This window comes from Babylonia areolata, chromosome 16, assembly GCF_041734735.1.
Source record: "Babylonia areolata isolate BAREFJ2019XMU chromosome 16, ASM4173473v1, whole genome shotgun sequence".
Taxonomy (NCBI): Eukaryota; Metazoa; Mollusca; class Gastropoda; order Neogastropoda; family Buccinidae; genus Babylonia; species Babylonia areolata.
In genome coordinates, this window is record NC_134891.1 from 9,498,184 (window position 1) to 9,517,428 (window position 19,245).

The following is a 19,245-nucleotide window of genomic DNA, read 5'->3' on the forward strand; positions in this document are numbered from 1 at the left end:
AAACTATGGATGACGGAGAAACTATGAGTGATGGAGAAAACTGTGGGTGATGGAAAAAACTGTGGGTGATGGAGAAAACTATGGATGATGGAGAATGCTATGGTGGGTGATGGAGAAATCTATGGATGGTGGAGAAAACTATGGGTGATGGAGAAATCTATGGATGGTGGAGAAAACTATGGATGATGGAGAAAACTGTGGATGATGGAGAAAACTATGGGTGATGGAGAAATCTATGGATGGTGGAGAAAACTATGGATGATGGAGAAAACTGTGGATGATGGAGAAAACTATGGTGGGTGATGGAGAAAACTATGGATGATGGAGAAAACTATGGATGATGGAGAAATCTGTGTATGATGGAGAAACTATGGATGATGGAGAAAACTATGGATGGTGGAAAATACTATGGGTGATGGAGAAAACTGGATGATGGAGAAAACTATGGATGATGGAGAAAATTGTGGGTGATGGAGAAAACTGTGGGTGATGGAGAAAACTATGGATGGTGGAAAATACTATGGGTGATGGAGAAAACTATGGATGATGGAGAAAACTATGGATGGTGGAAAATACTATGGGTGATGGAGAAAACTATGGATGATGGAGAAAACTATGGATGACGGAGAAACTGTGGGTGATGGAGAAAACTGTGGGTGATGGAGAAACTGTGGGTGATGGAGAAAACTATGGATGACGGAGAAACTATGGGTGATGGAGAAAACTGTGGGTGATGGAGAAAACTGTGGGTGATGGAGAAAACTATGGATGATGGAGAAAACTGTGGGTGATGGAGAAAACTGTGGGTGATGGAGAAAACTATGGATGATGGAGAAAACTGTGGGTGATGGAGAAAACTATGGATGATGGAGAAAACTATGGATGATGGAGAAAACTGGATGACGGGAGAAAACCATGAGTAATGGAGACAACTATGGATGATGGACAAAATGATGGACAAAAAAGACAATTGATGGTGGACAAAATTTACAGCTGAACGATGGAGACAAATGATGGACAGAATGATAGACTGATGGACAAAAAGATGGGACAAAATGGATGATGGATGGCCGACAAAATAGTGGATGATGGACAAAATGACAGATGAAATAGGTGGACAAAATGATGGTGGACAAAATGACGGACGGAGACAAAGGATGGGCAAAATATGGAGAAAAATGGCTGATGGATGGCAGACAAAAATGATGGATGATGGAGAGAAAGAAAAAAAGAGGAGTTTGGAAGAGCGGAGTGGGGAGGGAGGGAGGGAGGGAGAGAGAGAGAGAGAGAGAGAGAGAGAGAGAGAGAGAGAGAGAGAGAGAGAGAGAGAGAGAGAGAGAGACAGACAGATAGACAGACAGAGACACAGAGAGAGAGACAGAGACAGACACAGAGAGAGACAGACAGACAGACAGACACAGACAGAGACACAGAGAGAGAGAGACAGAGACAGACACAGAGAGAGACAGACAGACAGACAGAGACAGACAGAGACACAGAGAGAGAGAGACATATAGAGACAGAGACACAGAGAGACAGACAGACAGACAGACACAGACACTGTTTTACTGCCATTGACAATACTATCCTTTGGCAAGGGTGACAATGTATAAACAAAAGAATAATGGCGGTTTACAGAGAAACTGACACATTGCTAAGAGTAGAAAGAAAATCATCAACAAACAACAACAACAAAATCAAAATACAACATACTGTTAAAGATTAAAAAGGCTAGAGAGAGAGAGAGAGAGAGAGAGAGAGAGAGAGAGAGAGAGAACGTGCAGGTTTGGAAATGTCTAGCGCTCTGCTGAATTCAACATTAAATTCAGCAAAACCCTTCTGTTTGACAACAAAGAAACCAGAACACTTCAGAACAACAACAACATCCCCACTCACATTCTGAACATGAACTAACCTACCAAAGCTTGTATAACAACTTTTGAAAAGCAAAAAAAAAAAACCGATGATAAAACATTAACTTTCACCTTCTAACTCTTACCATTTACTTTATCATTTACCATGTTGAAGAGGAGGAGGAGGAAGAGGAGGAGGAGGAAAAGGAGGAGGAGGAGGAGGAGGAAAGAGAGGAAGAGGAGGATGAGCACGTGAAATACATTTCTAGCTTGATAAACGACAATCTGAAACCATATGGGTTTTTTTTTCTCTTTTGGTTTTGCACACACACACACACACACACTAAAAATAACCGGCACAGTGGCAACACTGCAAGAAACAAAGATCTGGAACTAATCACAGCGGCAACGGCACAGCCAAAGAGGTCACAAAATCAAACAGCGAAGAAGGTGGGAGAACAAAAATAATGAAAATGGTGCATCATAACGTTTCTCGTTTTTATGGTAAAACAAGTTCTTGCAAAAAACAACAACAAAAAACAACAACAACAACAAAAAAAAAAGAGAGAAAGAAGTTAACATTTATCACTGGATGACATTTGTGTGTGTGTGTGTGTGTGTGTGTGTGTGTGTGTGTGTGTGTGTGTGTGTGTGTGTGTGAGTGAGTGAGAGTGTGTGTGTGTGTGTGTGTGTGTGTGTGTCTGTGTCTGTGTAAGCGTGTGTCCGTGTGTCTGTCTGTGCGTGTACAGCTGAGGGTGTGTATTTTACATCTATTTAAACTTACTTTTGATTTTCTCATCAAACTCAGATGCTGTGCCAATTCAAACAGATCACCGTCTGCTGCCCCAACCAAGAGATGACTACCATTAACACAGTTCAGAAGGAATGTCTCCAGTCGTAGATGACCTTCACTTCCCTAATGGAACGTCCTGCTCGCGTCAATGTTTCTCTTGGTAAACATTTGCCTGCAAGGTTGCCGTCATCAAAACCTACTCTCAAATTTGGCAAACTGAGGTTTTCAGTTTTATCATCATATGACTGAGCGGCTCAGCTCATGCTTGTCAAATTGTCTGACATGGTTGTTCTTTTTTTCTTTGCTGATTTTGTACTTCATTTGGACAATGATATGCATCTTATATCTTCTTCTGTTAAGAGTCCTTTCCTAAAAACACTAAAAAGGTGTGTGTGTGTGTGTGTGTGTGTGTGTGTGTGTGTGTGTGTGTGTGTGTGTGTGTGTCCCTGTGTGTGTCTGTGTCTGTGTGTCTGTGTCTCTGTGTCTGTGTGTGTGCGCGCGCGTGCGTGCATGCGTGTGTGTTGGGGGGTTGGGGGGGGGGGGTTTGGAGGGGGTGGGGTGGGGGGCAGGGTGTGTGTGTGTGTGTGTGTGTGTGTGTGTGTGTGTGTGTGTGTGTGTGTTTGCGCCTGTGCTTATACAGATGTGCAATATTCCAAACATAATGTGTATGATTTCATTTTCCATGGATCATTCTTTTTCCTTTAGGAGAAATGTGTCTTGTTTATTTCTTCATAAACACTCTGTGTAATCACATAGGAGTTAAGAAGAAAAAAAATTAGACACTAGTGCTTCACAGAAAAAAAAGAAGTACAAACCAATAAAATCATTAAAAAAAAAAAGAAGAAGAAGCAAAACTAGATAGAATAAAACTGTGTGCAAAAAAATACCTCACACAAGTGAAACAGCCATCCAAAACACTGCGAGGAAAAGAAATCAAAAGGTCACACAGCTGAAGCCAAGACAAACAACAGTCAAATCTCACACGAAATTCACAACATCATGTCACTGGGTTTTTTTCCCCCCTTAACTCACTCAGTACGGCCAGTCCTCTCTTCTCCTCTACACAGACCCCTCGGGATGTCCAGTGGGTGTCTGAATGACCCAACCTTTAGCTTCCTTCATCAGAATTGTGGTATTCTTTGTCAATATTCACCTCTTCAGTAATAAGAGCCTTCCGCTTGCAATATTTTGATGATGGTAATTGGGGTGAAACGCTGTTAACGTCGTCTCTTTCGCCGTTCGTATGGAGAGAGTTAATGAAAACATTTCCCCTGACAACCAATAGTGACAAGTCTCTTTATTCCACTCTAGTTTGCATCTGACACCTTACTCCATCAGTTCAACCTGTGATCTCACAACAAAACTGGAACGTTTCAGTTACCTGCTTTTTGTTGTCGGGTTTCTGAGGCTATAGGGGAAGATCGCTTAAACATATTCACTGGATAACAAGTCACGTTTTTTTTTGTTGAGAAATGTGTAAATTTTTCTGGGTATGAAAATCCAAGAACAATCTTCTTCTTCTTCTTCTTCTGCGTTCGTGGGCTGCAACTCCCACGTTCACTCGCATGTACACGAGGGGGCTTTTACGGGCATGACCGTTTTTACCCCACCATGTAGGCAGCCATACTCCGCTTTTGGGGGTGTGCATGCTGGGTATTTTCTTGCTTCCATAACCCACCGAACACTGACATGGATTACAGGATCTTTAACGTGCGTATTTGATCTGCATGCGTTTACACATGAAGGGGGATCAGGCACTAGCAGATCTGAACATATGTTGACCTGGGAGATCGTAAAAATCTCCACCCATTACCCACCAGGCGCCGTCACCGTGATTCGTACCCGGGACCCTCAGACTGAAAGTCCAACACTTTTACCACTCGGCTATTGCGTCCGTCTAAAGAACAATCAATTCCTTTGCTCCTCTCATTTTTTTTCAGTCCTAACAATGTAAATATTTAAAAAGTAATCATTACGAAAACAATCTTTGATGACTGTTGCATTTTGAATCTACAGTTTGAGAAGTGTCCACCTGTCAACTGCACTGATAACTGCACTGCCTGACCAGCTGTGGATAATTTCAAAATGGCTGAAGGTCCCAGAACCTTTTAAGGTCATAGGGGCAGTGAAATCATGTTCTCTGTGTCCAGGGCTCCGCACTGTAAGGGCACTGCCAAATCCTCTCCTTGCACCGTTTCATCCTTCCCTGATCGCAGTCAGGTGCCCATTCACATTGGAGTGAATCGGAGTGAAGAAAATTTTTTAATTTTTAATTAAAAAAAAATAAAATTATTATTTGAAAAAATTTTCTTTACTTATTTATTTATTACTATTATTTTAAAAGTTTTATTTTTATTCTATCTTATTTTATTTATCTTTTTTTTTTTCTCAAGGCCTGACTGACTAAGCGCGTTGGGTTACGCTGCTGGTCAGGCATCTGCCTGGCAGATGTGGTGTAGCGTATATGGATTTGACCGAACGCAGTGACGCCTCCTTGAGCTACTGTTACCCCCTTTCCCAGCCACACAGCGCTACAGAATCTAAACACGAAAGGTAACAAAAGAGACTGACAAAGGCAAGGAGAAAGGCTGGAGAGAGAGAGAGAGAGAGAGAGAGAGAGAGAGAGAGAAAAGTCACAATGACAAAAACTTTCAGCACCTACAACAACAACAACAAAATACACCAGAAGAAAAAAATATCAAAGCTCAGGGACAACCATATTCTGGAGGACAACATATACACTGAACATGTAGGTCTTTCTTGTTTGATACACTCAAAAACACAGAAAAAATGTGAATTCTTTATAAACATCTTGCGCGCATGTGCACACACAACACATAGATAAAAAAAAAGGATCAAAAAGGATTACCCTGACCCGGTATTGGTACAAGTGATGCACATTAAACAGAAACATACTTGGCAACGATTAGATTAGCCAGGTTCATATCGACAACACATTTCAATGAACAATAATTCCTGCACAGTAGGCAGTCCAGCCTTGTGTTTAGCTGTAGACCTAACATCTGTTCCGCTCGGCTGGCTAAGCTTATATCAGAAACTGACTTCTTCTTCTTCTTCTTCGTTCGTGGGCTGCAACTCCCACGTTCACTCGTATGCACACGAGTGGGCTTTTACGTGTATGACTGTTTTTACCCCGCCATGTAGGCAGCCATACTCCGCTTTTGGGGGTGTGCATGCTGGGTATGTTCTTGTTTCCATAACCCACCGAACGCTGACATGGATTACAGGATCTTTAACGTGCGTATTTGATCTTCTGCTTGCATATACGCACGAAGGGGGTTCAGGCACTAGCAGGTCTGCACATGTGTTGACCTGTGAGATCGTAAAAATCTCCACCCTTTACCCACCAGGCGCCGTCGCCGTGATTCGAACCCGGGACCCTCAGATTGACAGTCCAACGCTTTAACCACTCGGCTATTGCGCCCGTCATCAGAAACTGACCAAAGTTTACAGCTGGGCCAACAGCAAAGAGAGAGCGGTGTGATCAATGGTTTCTCCACTGCCAGGGGAATTCAACACAGCTTATTCTTTTGTGAAGGACTGTGCCTCTCAAACTAGGAGGCAATACTGTTAATACCTTATGGTCTTAACGTGTGTGTGTGTGTGTGTGTGTGTGTGCGCGCGCATGTCATTTTTAGTAATATATACCCTTTTTTTTTTGTTGGATGTTTTCATTTGTAAATATTGTTGTGCAATACCCTATTGTTTTAACATGAGTATGTGTGTGTGCGGAGGGGGGTGGGGGGTTAGTCTATTATCAACTATTGGGAATTCTTATTTGACTAGTTTTAATCTCTTCTTATGTTGCGCATGATGATTTTATGCTAGTGCTTACAACGAGCCTGTGATTGCACAACTTAATTTCCATGTGGATTGATAAAGTGTTTTTGATTGACTGATTGATTGATCTGATTGATTGACTCTTTGTGCTGCATACTTGGGGGCTAGTTAAATCTCTGGGGGACCATCCCCAATGCTGACTGCCTGAAGGCCCTCTAAGCTGAAAGAGTGGGGATGTAACATGGGCAAGACACTGTCCACCGTAACCAAATCAGACAGTCAGGAGAGCTGTTACCCCCCTCTGCTGTTCTGATGGTCACAGCTGGACGCCAGTGACCGACACACACATATCTGTTTCAATCAGACAATGGCAACCTACCAGTGAAAAACAAAATGCATGGATCACTACAACACTACAGAACTAACTTCAGCATCGTCAAGCTGAAAGACGATGATATTGATCAGAAAACCTGAAACGATTCAGTGCCTGGGTGTTTCCCTCACAGATTAACCCCCCACACCCCACCCCCAAAAAAACAAAACACACACTAAAAAACAAAACCCAGCAACTACAACCCCCTCCTCTGCAGAATGAATTTCTCCCATGGACAAAAACTCACACAGTGATTGAGCAATACATGAGACAGAAAGTGAAACAAATCTCTTCTGCTGGGTAAACGCCATCACTACTTTTTGTTTTCTTCTCTTTCCAATCCTTTCGTGTTGCACTTTTTTCTTCTTCTTTTTTTTCTTTTTCTAAAATCAAACTTACCTTCATATTTTACATAATGATACCCTCTGCAAACTATACAGTTAGGTGTTGATCAGACTTTTAATTCCAAACACCTATTTCAAAATTCAATTCTTTAACAAAGTAAAACACACATCCTACAGTACCGTTCTTTCTTTTAGCGATCCAGTCAGAAGACCAGTCACATGAAACAGGAAGAAACGTTTCACACCTTCACTTCACAGGTGATTACACGCAAAGAGCCGTACACCCCTCCCTTCAAAAGACAGTCACACACCACGCCTCACTTCCCCTCACACCTGTCCACAACCGCCCCTCTCCCCTCCACCACCCCCATCTTGCCTCTCCACCCCAACACCCCACCCCCACCCTCACACATCCATCCAACATCTCAAAAACCCATCACCCCAATTTGCCTCCCCACCGAACGCCCACCCTTACCAACCCCACCCTCAAACAACCATCCACCATCTCTCTCTCCCCGCCTCCCCCCACACCCTCCAATCACCCCCAACTTGCTTCCCACCCAACACCCACCCCACCCTCACACACCCATCCACCCACCATCTCCCCCCCCCTCCCCCCACATACATGACAGTGAGCAAGGAAAAAACCCAAAAAACCAAAAAAACCAAAGAGAACACAAAAGGCCATGCACAGCAAAGCACAACACCAACCGAGGAGGCGGCATCATCGTCAAAGTCGTCAGAAGAGCTGTCTACCATCAAGGGGAGCCCGTGGGAGCGCCGCTCGTTGTACATCTCCCGCATGTCCACCATCTTGTTCTCCATCTTCTCCATCGTCCAGATCTGGCTGCTGCGGTTCCGGCGCCGCACCAGGATGGCCGGCTCGCTGATGAACGACCCCTTCTGCCCACACACAGGCTGACCATTGTGCTGCTTGTACGCTGCATAGTGCGCTGCATGGTGGGCAGTCAGAGTCCTGTGGTGTGTCTAGGCCTTGACTACATCTGTTACACTGCTGTTACATCTGTTACACTGCATGGTGGACAGTCAGAGTCCTGTGGTGTGTCTAGGCCTTGACTACATCTGTTACACTGCTGTTACATCTCTTACACTGCATGGTGGACAGTCAGAGTCCTGTGGTGTGTCTAGGCCTTGACTACATCTGTTACACTGCTGTTACATCTCTTACACTGCATGGTGGACAGTCAGAGTCCTGTGGTGTGTCTAGGCCTCGACTACATCTGTTACACTGCTGTTACATCTGTTACACTGCATGGTGGGCAGTCAGAGTCCTGTGGTGTGTCTAGGCCTTGACTACATCTGTTACACTGCTGTTACATCTGTTACACTGCATGGTGGGCAGTCAGAGTCCTGTGGTGTGTCTAGGCCTTGACTACATCTGTTACACTGCTGTTACATCTCTTACACTGCATGGTGGATAGTCAGAGTCCTGTGGTGTGTCTAGGCCTTGACTACATCTGTTACACTGCTGTTACATCTGTTACACTGCATGGTGGACAGTCAGAGTCCTGTGGTGTGTCTAGGCCTTGACTACATCTGTTACACTGCTGTTACATCTCTTACACTGCATGGTGGATAGTCAGAGTCCTGTGGTGTGTCTAGGCCTTGACTACATCTGTTACACTGCTGTTACATCTCTTACACTGCATGGTGGACAGTCAGAGTCCTGTGGTGTGTCTAGGCCTTGACTACATCTGTTACACTGCTGTTACATCTGTTACACTGCATGGTGGACAGTCAGAGTCCTGTGGTGTGTCTAGGCCTTGACTACATCTGTTACACTGCTGTTACATCTGTTACACTGCATGGTGGACAGAAAGTCCTGTGATGTGTCTAGGCCTTGACTACATCTGTCACACTGCTGTTACATCTGTTACACTGCATGGTGGACAGTCAGAGTCCTGTGGTGTGTCTAGGCCTCGAATACGTATGTTACACTGCTGTTACATCTGTTACACTGCACAGCAGACAAACAATTCTGTGGTGTGTCTAGGCCTTGACTACATCTGTTACACTGCTGTTACATCTGTTACACTGCTGTTACATCTGTTACACTGCACGGCAGACAGAGAGTCCTGTGGTGTGTCTAGGCCTCGACTACATCTGTTACACTGCTGTTACATCTGTTACACTGCATGGTGGACAGTCAGAGTCCTGTTGTGTGTCTAGGCCTTGACTACATCTGTTACACTGCTGTTACATCTGTTACACTGCATGGTGGACAGAGTCCTGTGGTGTGTCTAGGCCTTGACTACATCTGTTACACTGATTTTACATCTGTTACACTGCATGGTGGGCAGTCAGAGTCCTGTGGTGTGTCTAGGCCTTGACTACATCTGTTACACTGCTGTAACATCTGTTACACTGCATGGCGGACAGAGAGTCCTGTGGTGTGTCTAGGCCTTGACTACACCTGTTACACTGCTGTTACATCTGTTACACTGCACGGCGGACAGAGAGTCCTGTGGTGTGTCTAGACCTTGACTACATCTGTTACACTGCTGTTACATCTCTTACACTGCATGGTGGGCAGTCAGAGTCCTGTGGTGTGTCTAGGCCTTGACTACATCTGTTACACTGCTGTTACATCTCTTACACTGCATGGTGGACAGTCAGAGTCCTGTGGTGTGTCTAGGCCTTGACTACATCTGTTACACTGCTGTTACATCTGTTACACTGCATGGTGGACAGTCAGAGTCCTGTGGTGTGTCTAGGCCTTGACTACATCTGTTACACTGCTGTTACATCTGTTACACTGCACGGTGGACAGTCAGAGCCATGCGGTGTGTCTAGGCCTTGACCTCATCTGTTACACTGCTGTTACATCTGTTACACTGCACGGCGGACAGAGAGTCCTGTGGTGTGTCTAGACCTTGACTACATCTGTTACACTGCTGTTACATCTGTTACACTGCATGGCGGACAGAGAGTCCTGTGGTGTGTCTAGGCCTTGACTACATCTGTTACACTGCTGTTACATCTGTTACACTGCATGGTGGACAGAAAGTCCTGTGGTGTGTCTAGGCCTTGACTACATCTGTTACACTGCTGTTACATCTGTTACACTGCATGGTGGACAGTCAGAGTCCTGTGGTGTGTCTAGGCCTCGAATACGTATGTTACACTGCTGTTACATCTGTTACACTGCACAGCAGACATACAATTCTGTGGTGTGTCTAGGCCTTGACTACATCTGTTACACTGCTGTTACATCTGTTACACTGCTGTTACATCTGTTACACTGCACGGCAGACAGAGAGTCCTGTGGTGTGTCTAGGCCTTGACTACATCTGTTACACTGCTGTAACATCTGTTACACTGCACGGCGGACAGAGAGTCCTGTGGTGTGTCTAGGCCTTGACTACATCTGTTACACTGCTGTTACATCTGTTACACTGCATGGTGGACAGAGTCCTGTGGTGTGTCTAGGCCTTGACTACATCTGTTACACTGATGTTACATCTGTTACACTGCATGGTGGGCAGTCAGAGTCCTGTGGTGTGTCTAGGCCTTGACTACATCTGTTACACTGCTGTTACATCTGTTACACTGCATGGCGGACAGAGAGTCCTGTGGTGTGTCTAGGCCTTGACTACACCTGTTACACTGCTGTTACATCTGTTACACTGCACGGCGGACAGAGAGTCCTGTGGTGTGTCTAGGCCTTGACTACATCTGTTACACTGCTGTTACATCTCTTACACTGCATGGTGGACAGTCAGAGTCCTGTGGTGTGTCTAGGCCTTGACTACTATCTGTTACACTGCTGTTACATCTGTTACACTGCATGGCGGACAGGAAGTCCTGTGATGTGTTTAGGCCTTGACCTCATGGTACACTGCTGTTACATCTGTTACAATGGCAGAAGGTGGCAGAATGGTTAAGACGTTCATCTGCCAAAACAGAGTCCGTGAGGGCGTGGGTTCGAATCCCGCTCTTGCCGTTCCTCCCAAGTTTGACTGGAAAAATCAAACTGAGCGTATTGTCACTCGTATGAGACGGTAAACCGATGTCCCCATGTGCATCACGCACCGGGCACACTCAAAAAGATACATACACTTTGACTGGGTGTACTGCTGCAGTGTTCTCATTTGGTGAAGAAAGGCAAATGCGCTAATATCCCCACTGTTGGAAGATGAAAAAGATTCATTCATTCACATTCTCTCTCTCTCTCTCTCAAACCCTCTCTCTGTGTCACACCCACACGTACACACCCCCCCACTCCCCCCCCCCCACCCCCAAGGACACCTACCCATCTAGTGGGGCGGAGGTTGGCGGCCGGGATCTGGAGGGTGACGTGGAACTCGGTCTGCTTGCCCATCTCCTGGGACAGCGTGTTGGCCTCCCGCACCATGGAGTTGGCGTGCACCAGCTCCTCCTTCAGCTTGGTCAGGCACGACTTGAAGTTCTGCTTCCTGAAACACACACACACACACACACACACACACAGAGCGTGAACATGCCATTTCTGCTTTCTGAAACACACACACACAGAGCGTGAACATGCCATTTCTGCTTTCTGAAACACACACACACAGAGCGTGAACATGCCACTTCTGCTTTCTGAAACCAACACACACACACACACACACACACACACACACAATCAATCGCTGTTTGTGAAAAAATGGCTTAGTCTGTGGCGTGCTGCGTGTGTTTGTAGAAATCACAACAGGCACCAACATGACACCGCGGAAGTGACCCAACAGCTGCATACACGGTCTCCTCTGCTGGGTATCCTCATGGCAACCTGATAAAGCACAGCCCCCCCACTCCACCCTTAGGACTGCTGGTGCCAGGATAAATGATGGAAATGGAATGAAGGTGGGTGTGGCTGTGAGTGGTGGTGGGGGGGCAGTGTGTGCTGGACGAGTGGTGTGAGAGAGAGAGAGAGAGGTGAGACATGGGGGGAGGGGGGGAGGTATGGTTTGAGTGGGGGTGGGGAGGGAAAGGCAGAGGGAAGGGGGAGAGGGAAGGGGGTGGGGGTGGGGGGGGGGTAGTGAAGAAGAAGTTTCCTCAAGACATGACTCAAGAGATGTAACATCCATCGCCCACTGTCAACACCAAAGTTTGATTACTGTGCGTCACACACATACACACACACACACACACACACACACACACACCCTCATGTTTGGCCAGACCACGTCAGTCGTTCCCGCACCATCATTTACTTTGGAGCCGCTAGTTTGTAGACACAGTCAGATGGAGACATGTCTCGGTGTTTTTTTTTGTTTTGTTTGTTTCTCTTCTTCTTCTTCTTACTTCTTCTTTCCTGCAAAATCCATACTCAGCGCTATCGGCACGGGATGTGACCAGGAATGATTTCTTTTAATAATGCCGAGCACTGGTTTTGCTGAACCCATTTCTTGAAACTATCCTTTCCCTGATAACGCCCCCCCCCCCCCCCCCAACTTCCACACTGCATTTCTCTCTCTGTTAACTCACTCAGTACGGCCAGTCCTCTCTTCTCCTCTACACAGACCCTTCGGATGTCCAGTGGGTGTCTGAATGACCCAACCTTTAGTTTCCGTCGTCAGAATTGTGGTTTTCTTTGTCAACATTTACCTCTTCAGTATAAGAGCCTTCCGACTGCAATATTTTGATGATGGTAATTGGGGTGAAACGTCGTCTCTTTCGCCGTTTGTATGGAGAGAGTTAATAATGCCGAGCACTGGTTTTGCTGAACCCATTTCTTGAAAATATCCTTTCCCTGATAACGCCCCCCCCCCCCCCCCCCCACACTGCATTTCTCTCTCTGCTAAGGTACATAAACTCGCTCTTTCACGTGTATACACACAGCTCTCTTGAATGTGATCTACTGCTCTCTCTCTCTCTCTCTCTCTCTCTATTTGCCATCTCTTCCTTGACTTGTCTTGTCCTGCAAAAACCTACATCAACTTTGTGAACATCTATGTTTGAGGTATCTGTTTTCTATCAGTGTTCAATAATTATTATCAACAAACAGTTTGAAAATGTTTATGTCATTACGCACACTCAGCACTCTCGACATGGCCGAGTTCTCCACGTCAGCGTCTGTTCTCAACACAGTGTCTTCTCCGACACCCACTCCCTCTTTTGACACAGTGTGAGTTCTTTGGGCTAACACACTGTACTGTGCAGAGTAATGTGTACTGTAATGTGTCAATATACACATTGTGACAATACTGCCTACTGTAATGTGTCAATACAGACATTGTGACAGTACTGCCTACTGTAATGTGTCAATACACACATTGTGACAGTACTGCCTACTGTAATGTGTCAATACACACATTGTGACAGTACTGCCTACTGTAATGTGTCAATATACACATTGTGACAGTACTGCCTACTGTAATGCGTCAATACACACATTGTGACAGTACTGCCTACTGTAATGTGTCAATACACACATTGTGACAGTACTGCCTACTGTAATGCGTCAATACACACATTGTGACAGTACTGCGTACTGTAATGTGTCAATACACACATTGTGACAGTACTGCTAACTGTAATGTGTCAATACACACATTGTGACAGTACTGCTAACTGTAATGTGTCAATACACACACTGTGACAGTACTGCGCACTGAAATGTGTCAATACACACATTGTGACAGTACTGCCTACTGTAATGTGTCAATACACACATTGTGACAGTACTGCCTACTGTAATGTGTCAATACACACATTGTGACAGTACTGCCTACTGTAATGTGTCAATACACACATTGTGACAGTACTGCGCACTGAAATGTGTCATTACACACATTGTGACAGTACTGCCTACTGTAATGTGTCAATATACACATTGTGACAGTACTGCCTACTGTAATGCGTCAATACACACATTGTGACAGTACTGCTAACTGTAATGTGTCAATATACACATTGTGACAGTACTGCGTACTGTAATGTGTCAATACACACATTATGACAGTACTGTAATGTGTCAATACACACATTGTGACAGTACTGCCAACTGTAATGTGTCAATACACACACTGTGACAGTACTGCGCACTGAAATGTGTCAATACACACATTGTGACAGTACTGTGTACTGTAATGTGTCAAAATACACATTGTGACAGTGCTGTGTACTGTAATGTGTCAATACACACATTGAGACAGTACTATCTACTGTAATGTGTCAATACACACATTGTGACAGTACTGCTAACTGTAATGTGTCAATACACACATTGTGGCAGTACTGCGCACTGTAATGTGTCAATACACACACTGTGACAGTACTGCGCACTGTAATGTGTCAATACACACATTGTGACAGTACTGCGCACTGAAATGTGTCATTACACACATTGTGACAGTACTGCGCACTGAAATGTGTCAATACACACATTGTGACAGTACTGCTAACTGTAATGTGTCAACACACACATTGTGGCAGTACTGCGCACTGTAATGTGTCAATACACACATTGTGACAGTACTGCTAACTGTAATGTGTCAATACACACATTGTGACAGTACTGCGCACTGTAATGTGTCAATACACACATTGTGACAGTACTGCGCACTGAAATGTGTCAATACACACATTGTGACAGTACTGCGCACTGAAATGTGTCAATACACACATTGTGGCAGTACTGCGCACTGTAATGTGTCAATACACACATTGTGACAGTACTGCTAACTGTAATGTGTCAATACACACATTGTGACAGTACTGCGCACTGTAATGTGTCAATACACACATTGTGACAGTACTGCTAACTGTAATGTGTCAATACACACATTGTGACAGTACTGCGCACTGTAATGTGTCAATACACACATTGTGACAGTACTGCGCACTGTAATGTGTCAATATACACATTGTGACAGTGATGTGTACTGTAATGTGTCAATACACACATTGTGACAGTACTGCGCACTGAAATGTGTCAATATACACATAGTGAGTTGTTCGTGCTAACTTACTGTACTGCTCTCTCTCTGTACACAGTATCTCAGATTCATTTTGTCACGATTTAGACTTGGTATATCGGAAATAAACACCCACAGATACCGTTATAAAAAATGTTCGAAGGTCTGACCTCCTATGTCCATTGTGTAAAGAGTCGACTGAAGAGGAAGTACAGTTTGTTTTGAGATGTCCTGTTTTGTATGATCCTCGTGAAAAATTTATCCCAAAGAAATATCATACACATCCATGTTTATTTTGATTTAATTTGCTGATGGCATCTACGGATGACAGAGTTACAAGTAATTTGGCATTGTATTTATATAAAGCTTTTCGCTTAAGAGATACAGTTATGTCATAATTAATGGCTATTGTTCTGGTAACATACAGTAATGTTGTTAGCACCCCTCATTCATATGGGGCTATGGCCTTAATGAATAAACCATCTGAATCTGAATCTCTGTACACAGCCTGAGTTCTTCATGCAAAAATCACACACGCTGCTGCTACACACTCTGCGTTCCTCACGGAACACATTCTCTAAAACGCTTTCTATACACTGTTTGAATTATTTGTCAGCTACCCACACTCGATATCAGACACAGTCAATACTACAAGCACACAGTCTTGAGCTCTTTGTGTAACTCCCATGCTCATAACTCAATAAACAGTCTTGAGTTCTTTGTGTAAAGTTCATGCTCAGCAAAGTTTAAATCATCAACATGAAGTCCATGCTCCCAATTCAACACACAGTTAGTTGTTTGCGTAAAACCCCAAGCTCACTTACTCAGTACACTGGGTAATGAAAAACCCATACTACTCCCAACACATAACTTTTTTTTTTTTTTTTTTTTAACCACCATGCTTGCTACTCAGAACACAGCCTACAGTTCTTTGTGTAACACCCCATCCATGCTTGCTTACCCTCAACACAAAGTGTAGCCAGGAAGCGGCGGTTACAATTTCTGTCCGCAACAAAACGACGCACAGTAAATATCATTTCTTACAGCAGCAGCTTTGAGCTTGACACCAAATATACCACGAAGCTTGCCCCAGTGTCTTCTTCACTTTTTGTGCCCTCATCAGAGGCACGTGCTTTTCAAGCCTGTTTAACTCATTCAGCCCTGCGCATCAGCAAATGCTCTGGCGTCAAACTCTGTTTCAATAAAACGGTTTCCATGTTTCGACGTATGAAAAAAACCCCCAAAAACAAGAGAGGCAAGGCCTTCAAGACTCACTTGTGATAAATGAAGTCCTCTAGCATTAATTACAGAGTAATTTCCCTTTTTTTACTATCTGCACCAAAAACGTTTGCAAAATAAATAAAAATTCCATGCTTCGCAAAAGAAGTTCCTGTTTGAACAAAAAATGATAACAATGACTCCTCTTGTTGTTGTGTCAGAATAAGAGGTCAAAGTGCCAAGTTTAGAGAATACAAAAAATATAAATATAACAGTAAATGCAGTTTGCATATAATTAGGCTTCTTTTTTTTCTTTTCTTTTTTTGTGCCCATCCCAGAGGTGCAATATTGTTTTAAACAAGATGACTGGAAAGAACTGAATTTTTCCTATTTTTATGCCAAATTTGGTGTCAACTGACAAAGTATTTGCAGAGAAAATGTCAATGTTAAAGTTTACCACGGACACACAGACACACGGACACACACACACACACACAGACAACCGAACACTGGGTTAAAACATAGACTCACTTTGTTTACACAAGTGAGTCAAAAAAAAACCCAACTGCAAACAAAGGGAAGTAACTTCTGTAGTATTTCCAGCTGTGTCCTCACACGTCAATTTTTGAAGGAAACAAAAACAAAAACCCAGTTCATTTCAGTATATCTTCTGCATCCCCTCCGCCCCCATCAGTACGGCAATGAAGCCTGCTGAGGCTTTACAGAAACTCCCTAGGGTGGAAGGGGTTAAAAATCCGGAAATGGACCTTGTGGCAGGCTAAACTACACACAAAACCCAGGGCTAACCACTTCAGTGAGCACGGCCGAGCACAACAAATACAGCCGCTGCTCACACCGCTAAAAGACCTCACCCTCCTCAATCAGCCATGCAACAGATGTTGTTGGTTAGTGAAGTCATCACCGCGTTCAGGTGGTGCCACTCAAAGCAAGCAGGGGGAGGTCTTAAAAAAAAACAACTCTGACCTAGCGTGGCGATGAAAGGCTCCACCATGGGGAGTGATGCAATGGCTGTGAGCGACATGATGATGGCCCTGCAGTCTGCAACACCAGCACTCATCACATCAGGGTCAGGGTCACACACACTCTCTCTGTTCCTGCCTCTCCTTCCTCCCTCTGCCTTCCGTCCTCTCCTCTTTCATATATATATATATATATACATACATGTCCGCAAACTCACCACCTAACCACACCCCAAAAACCTTACCGTCAGGAACAGATGGTGTAAAAAATCTCGAACTAAATGAAATATTTTCAAGCATTTTCAGGAAACGTAATACTGGGTTGTTGTTTTGTTGTTTTTTTGTTTAAAAAAAAAATAAAATAAATTTTATCATTCTTATTCAACGTGACAACGACAATAATCATCACCGCCACCAGGACTGACTGAGAATTCACACCAGCAGACATTCCCCCCCCCCCCCCCCCTCCCCCCCCTTTTTTTTTGTCTTCATAGACCCTTCATTGCATTCTTTCCTGAAGATCTGACGTCACTGATTTTTTTTTCTTTATGCTTTTTACACGGTTTTCCTCGCCATTTTCTTCAGTCTCACACATTTGCTTGTGACAGCTAGCCATCTTTTTTTTTTTTTTTTTTTTTTTTTTTCTTTTTTTTAAAGCTGAGAACGCTGTCTTTTAGAATAACTTCGGCTCTTCTGTAGCTGGTTATCGACTCGTGTGCACGCGCACTCTTTTGAGGTGCAACTTCCCTTCCTCGTAAGGTTAGTCCACCTGTGATAAAAGGGAGCGCACACTCTTTGAATTACAACTTCCCTTCCCTCAAAGGTTAGTCCACCCATGAAAAAAGGGAGCACAAACTTTTCGAATTACAATTTCCCTTCCCTGTAAGGTTAGTATACCCGTGAAAAAAGGGAGCGCACACTTTTAGAATAACAATTTCCCTTCTCCGTAAGGTTAGTCCACCCCGTGAAAAAAGGGAGCGCACACTTTTAGAATAATTTCCCTTCCCCGTAAGGTTAGTATACCCGTGAAAAAAGGGAGCGCACACTCTGAATTACAACTTCCCTTCCCTGTAAGGTTAGTCAGCCCGTGAAAGAAGGGAGCGCACATTCTTTGAATTACAACCTCCCTTCCCTATAAGGTTAGTCCACCCATGAAAAAAGGAGAGCACACTCTTTGAATTACTACTTCTATTCCCTGTAAGGTTAGTCCACCCGTGAAAAAAGGGATCGCACACTCTTTGAATTACAACTTCCCTGTAAGGTTAGTCCACCTGTGAAAAAAGGGAGTGCACACTCTTTGAATAACAACTTCCCTTCCCTGTAAGGTTAGTCCACCCGTGAAAAAAGGGAGCGACCCCCCATTTGTTTCTTTGTTGTGTTTTCCCATAACTTGCCATCTGCAGTCATAACTGATCCAGAACGGTCATCGGCTTTTATGCGTTTCCGTAACAAACTGGGCTGTTCTGGAACAGTAGGCATGTATGTTTTCAGTAACCCCCCCCCCCCCCAGCCCCCCTCCAACCATCCACCCCACCCCCAACGCTACCGAACCCTCCACCCTGGACAACAATATCACCAAGGGCGGGTTCCTCCACCCATGGCTAAGCCTGCAGGTCTCTGTGCTGGACCACTGTCGCCCCTGACGGACACGTGGTCACTATGGGCTGCGGCACTCAAAATATAGAAGGAAACTCCTGACTACGGTGGTATTCTGTTTTAGTTTTTTAAAAATTTTGTTGTTGTTGCTGTTTTGTTTTGTTTTTCGTTCACAGATGTCTAACATTCACGCCAACTTCCCACCACCTCCCAGAGAAGAAAGAAGAAGAAGAAGAAGAAGAAGAAGAAGAAGAAGAAGAAGAAGAAGAAGAAGAAGAAGGAGGAGGAGGAGAAGAAGGAGAAGGAGGAACAGAAGAAAAAGATGAAGGAGGAGGAGGAGGAGAAGAAGGAGGAGGAGAAGAAGAAGAAGAAGAAGTTACATGTTT

At 44.3% G+C, this 19,245-nt stretch overlaps 1 protein-coding gene across 1 annotated transcript in view; it reads right to left on the bottom strand.

Moving 5' to 3' along the window:
• The window catches only part of LOC143290749 (kinesin-like protein KIF13A), a 434,350-nt gene that overhangs the window by 56,867 nt on the left and 358,238 nt on the right, over positions 1 to 19,245 (bottom strand). Inside the window, exons 17-18 of the mRNA XM_076600262.1 lie at positions 11,438 to 11,600; positions 7,876 to 8,067 (exon numbers count right to left, since the gene is read on the bottom strand). Coding sequence (XP_076456377.1) covers positions 7,876 to 8,067; positions 11,438 to 11,600 — 355 coding nt within the window. The remainder of the gene's footprint in view (positions 1 to 7,875; positions 8,068 to 11,437; positions 11,601 to 19,245) is intronic.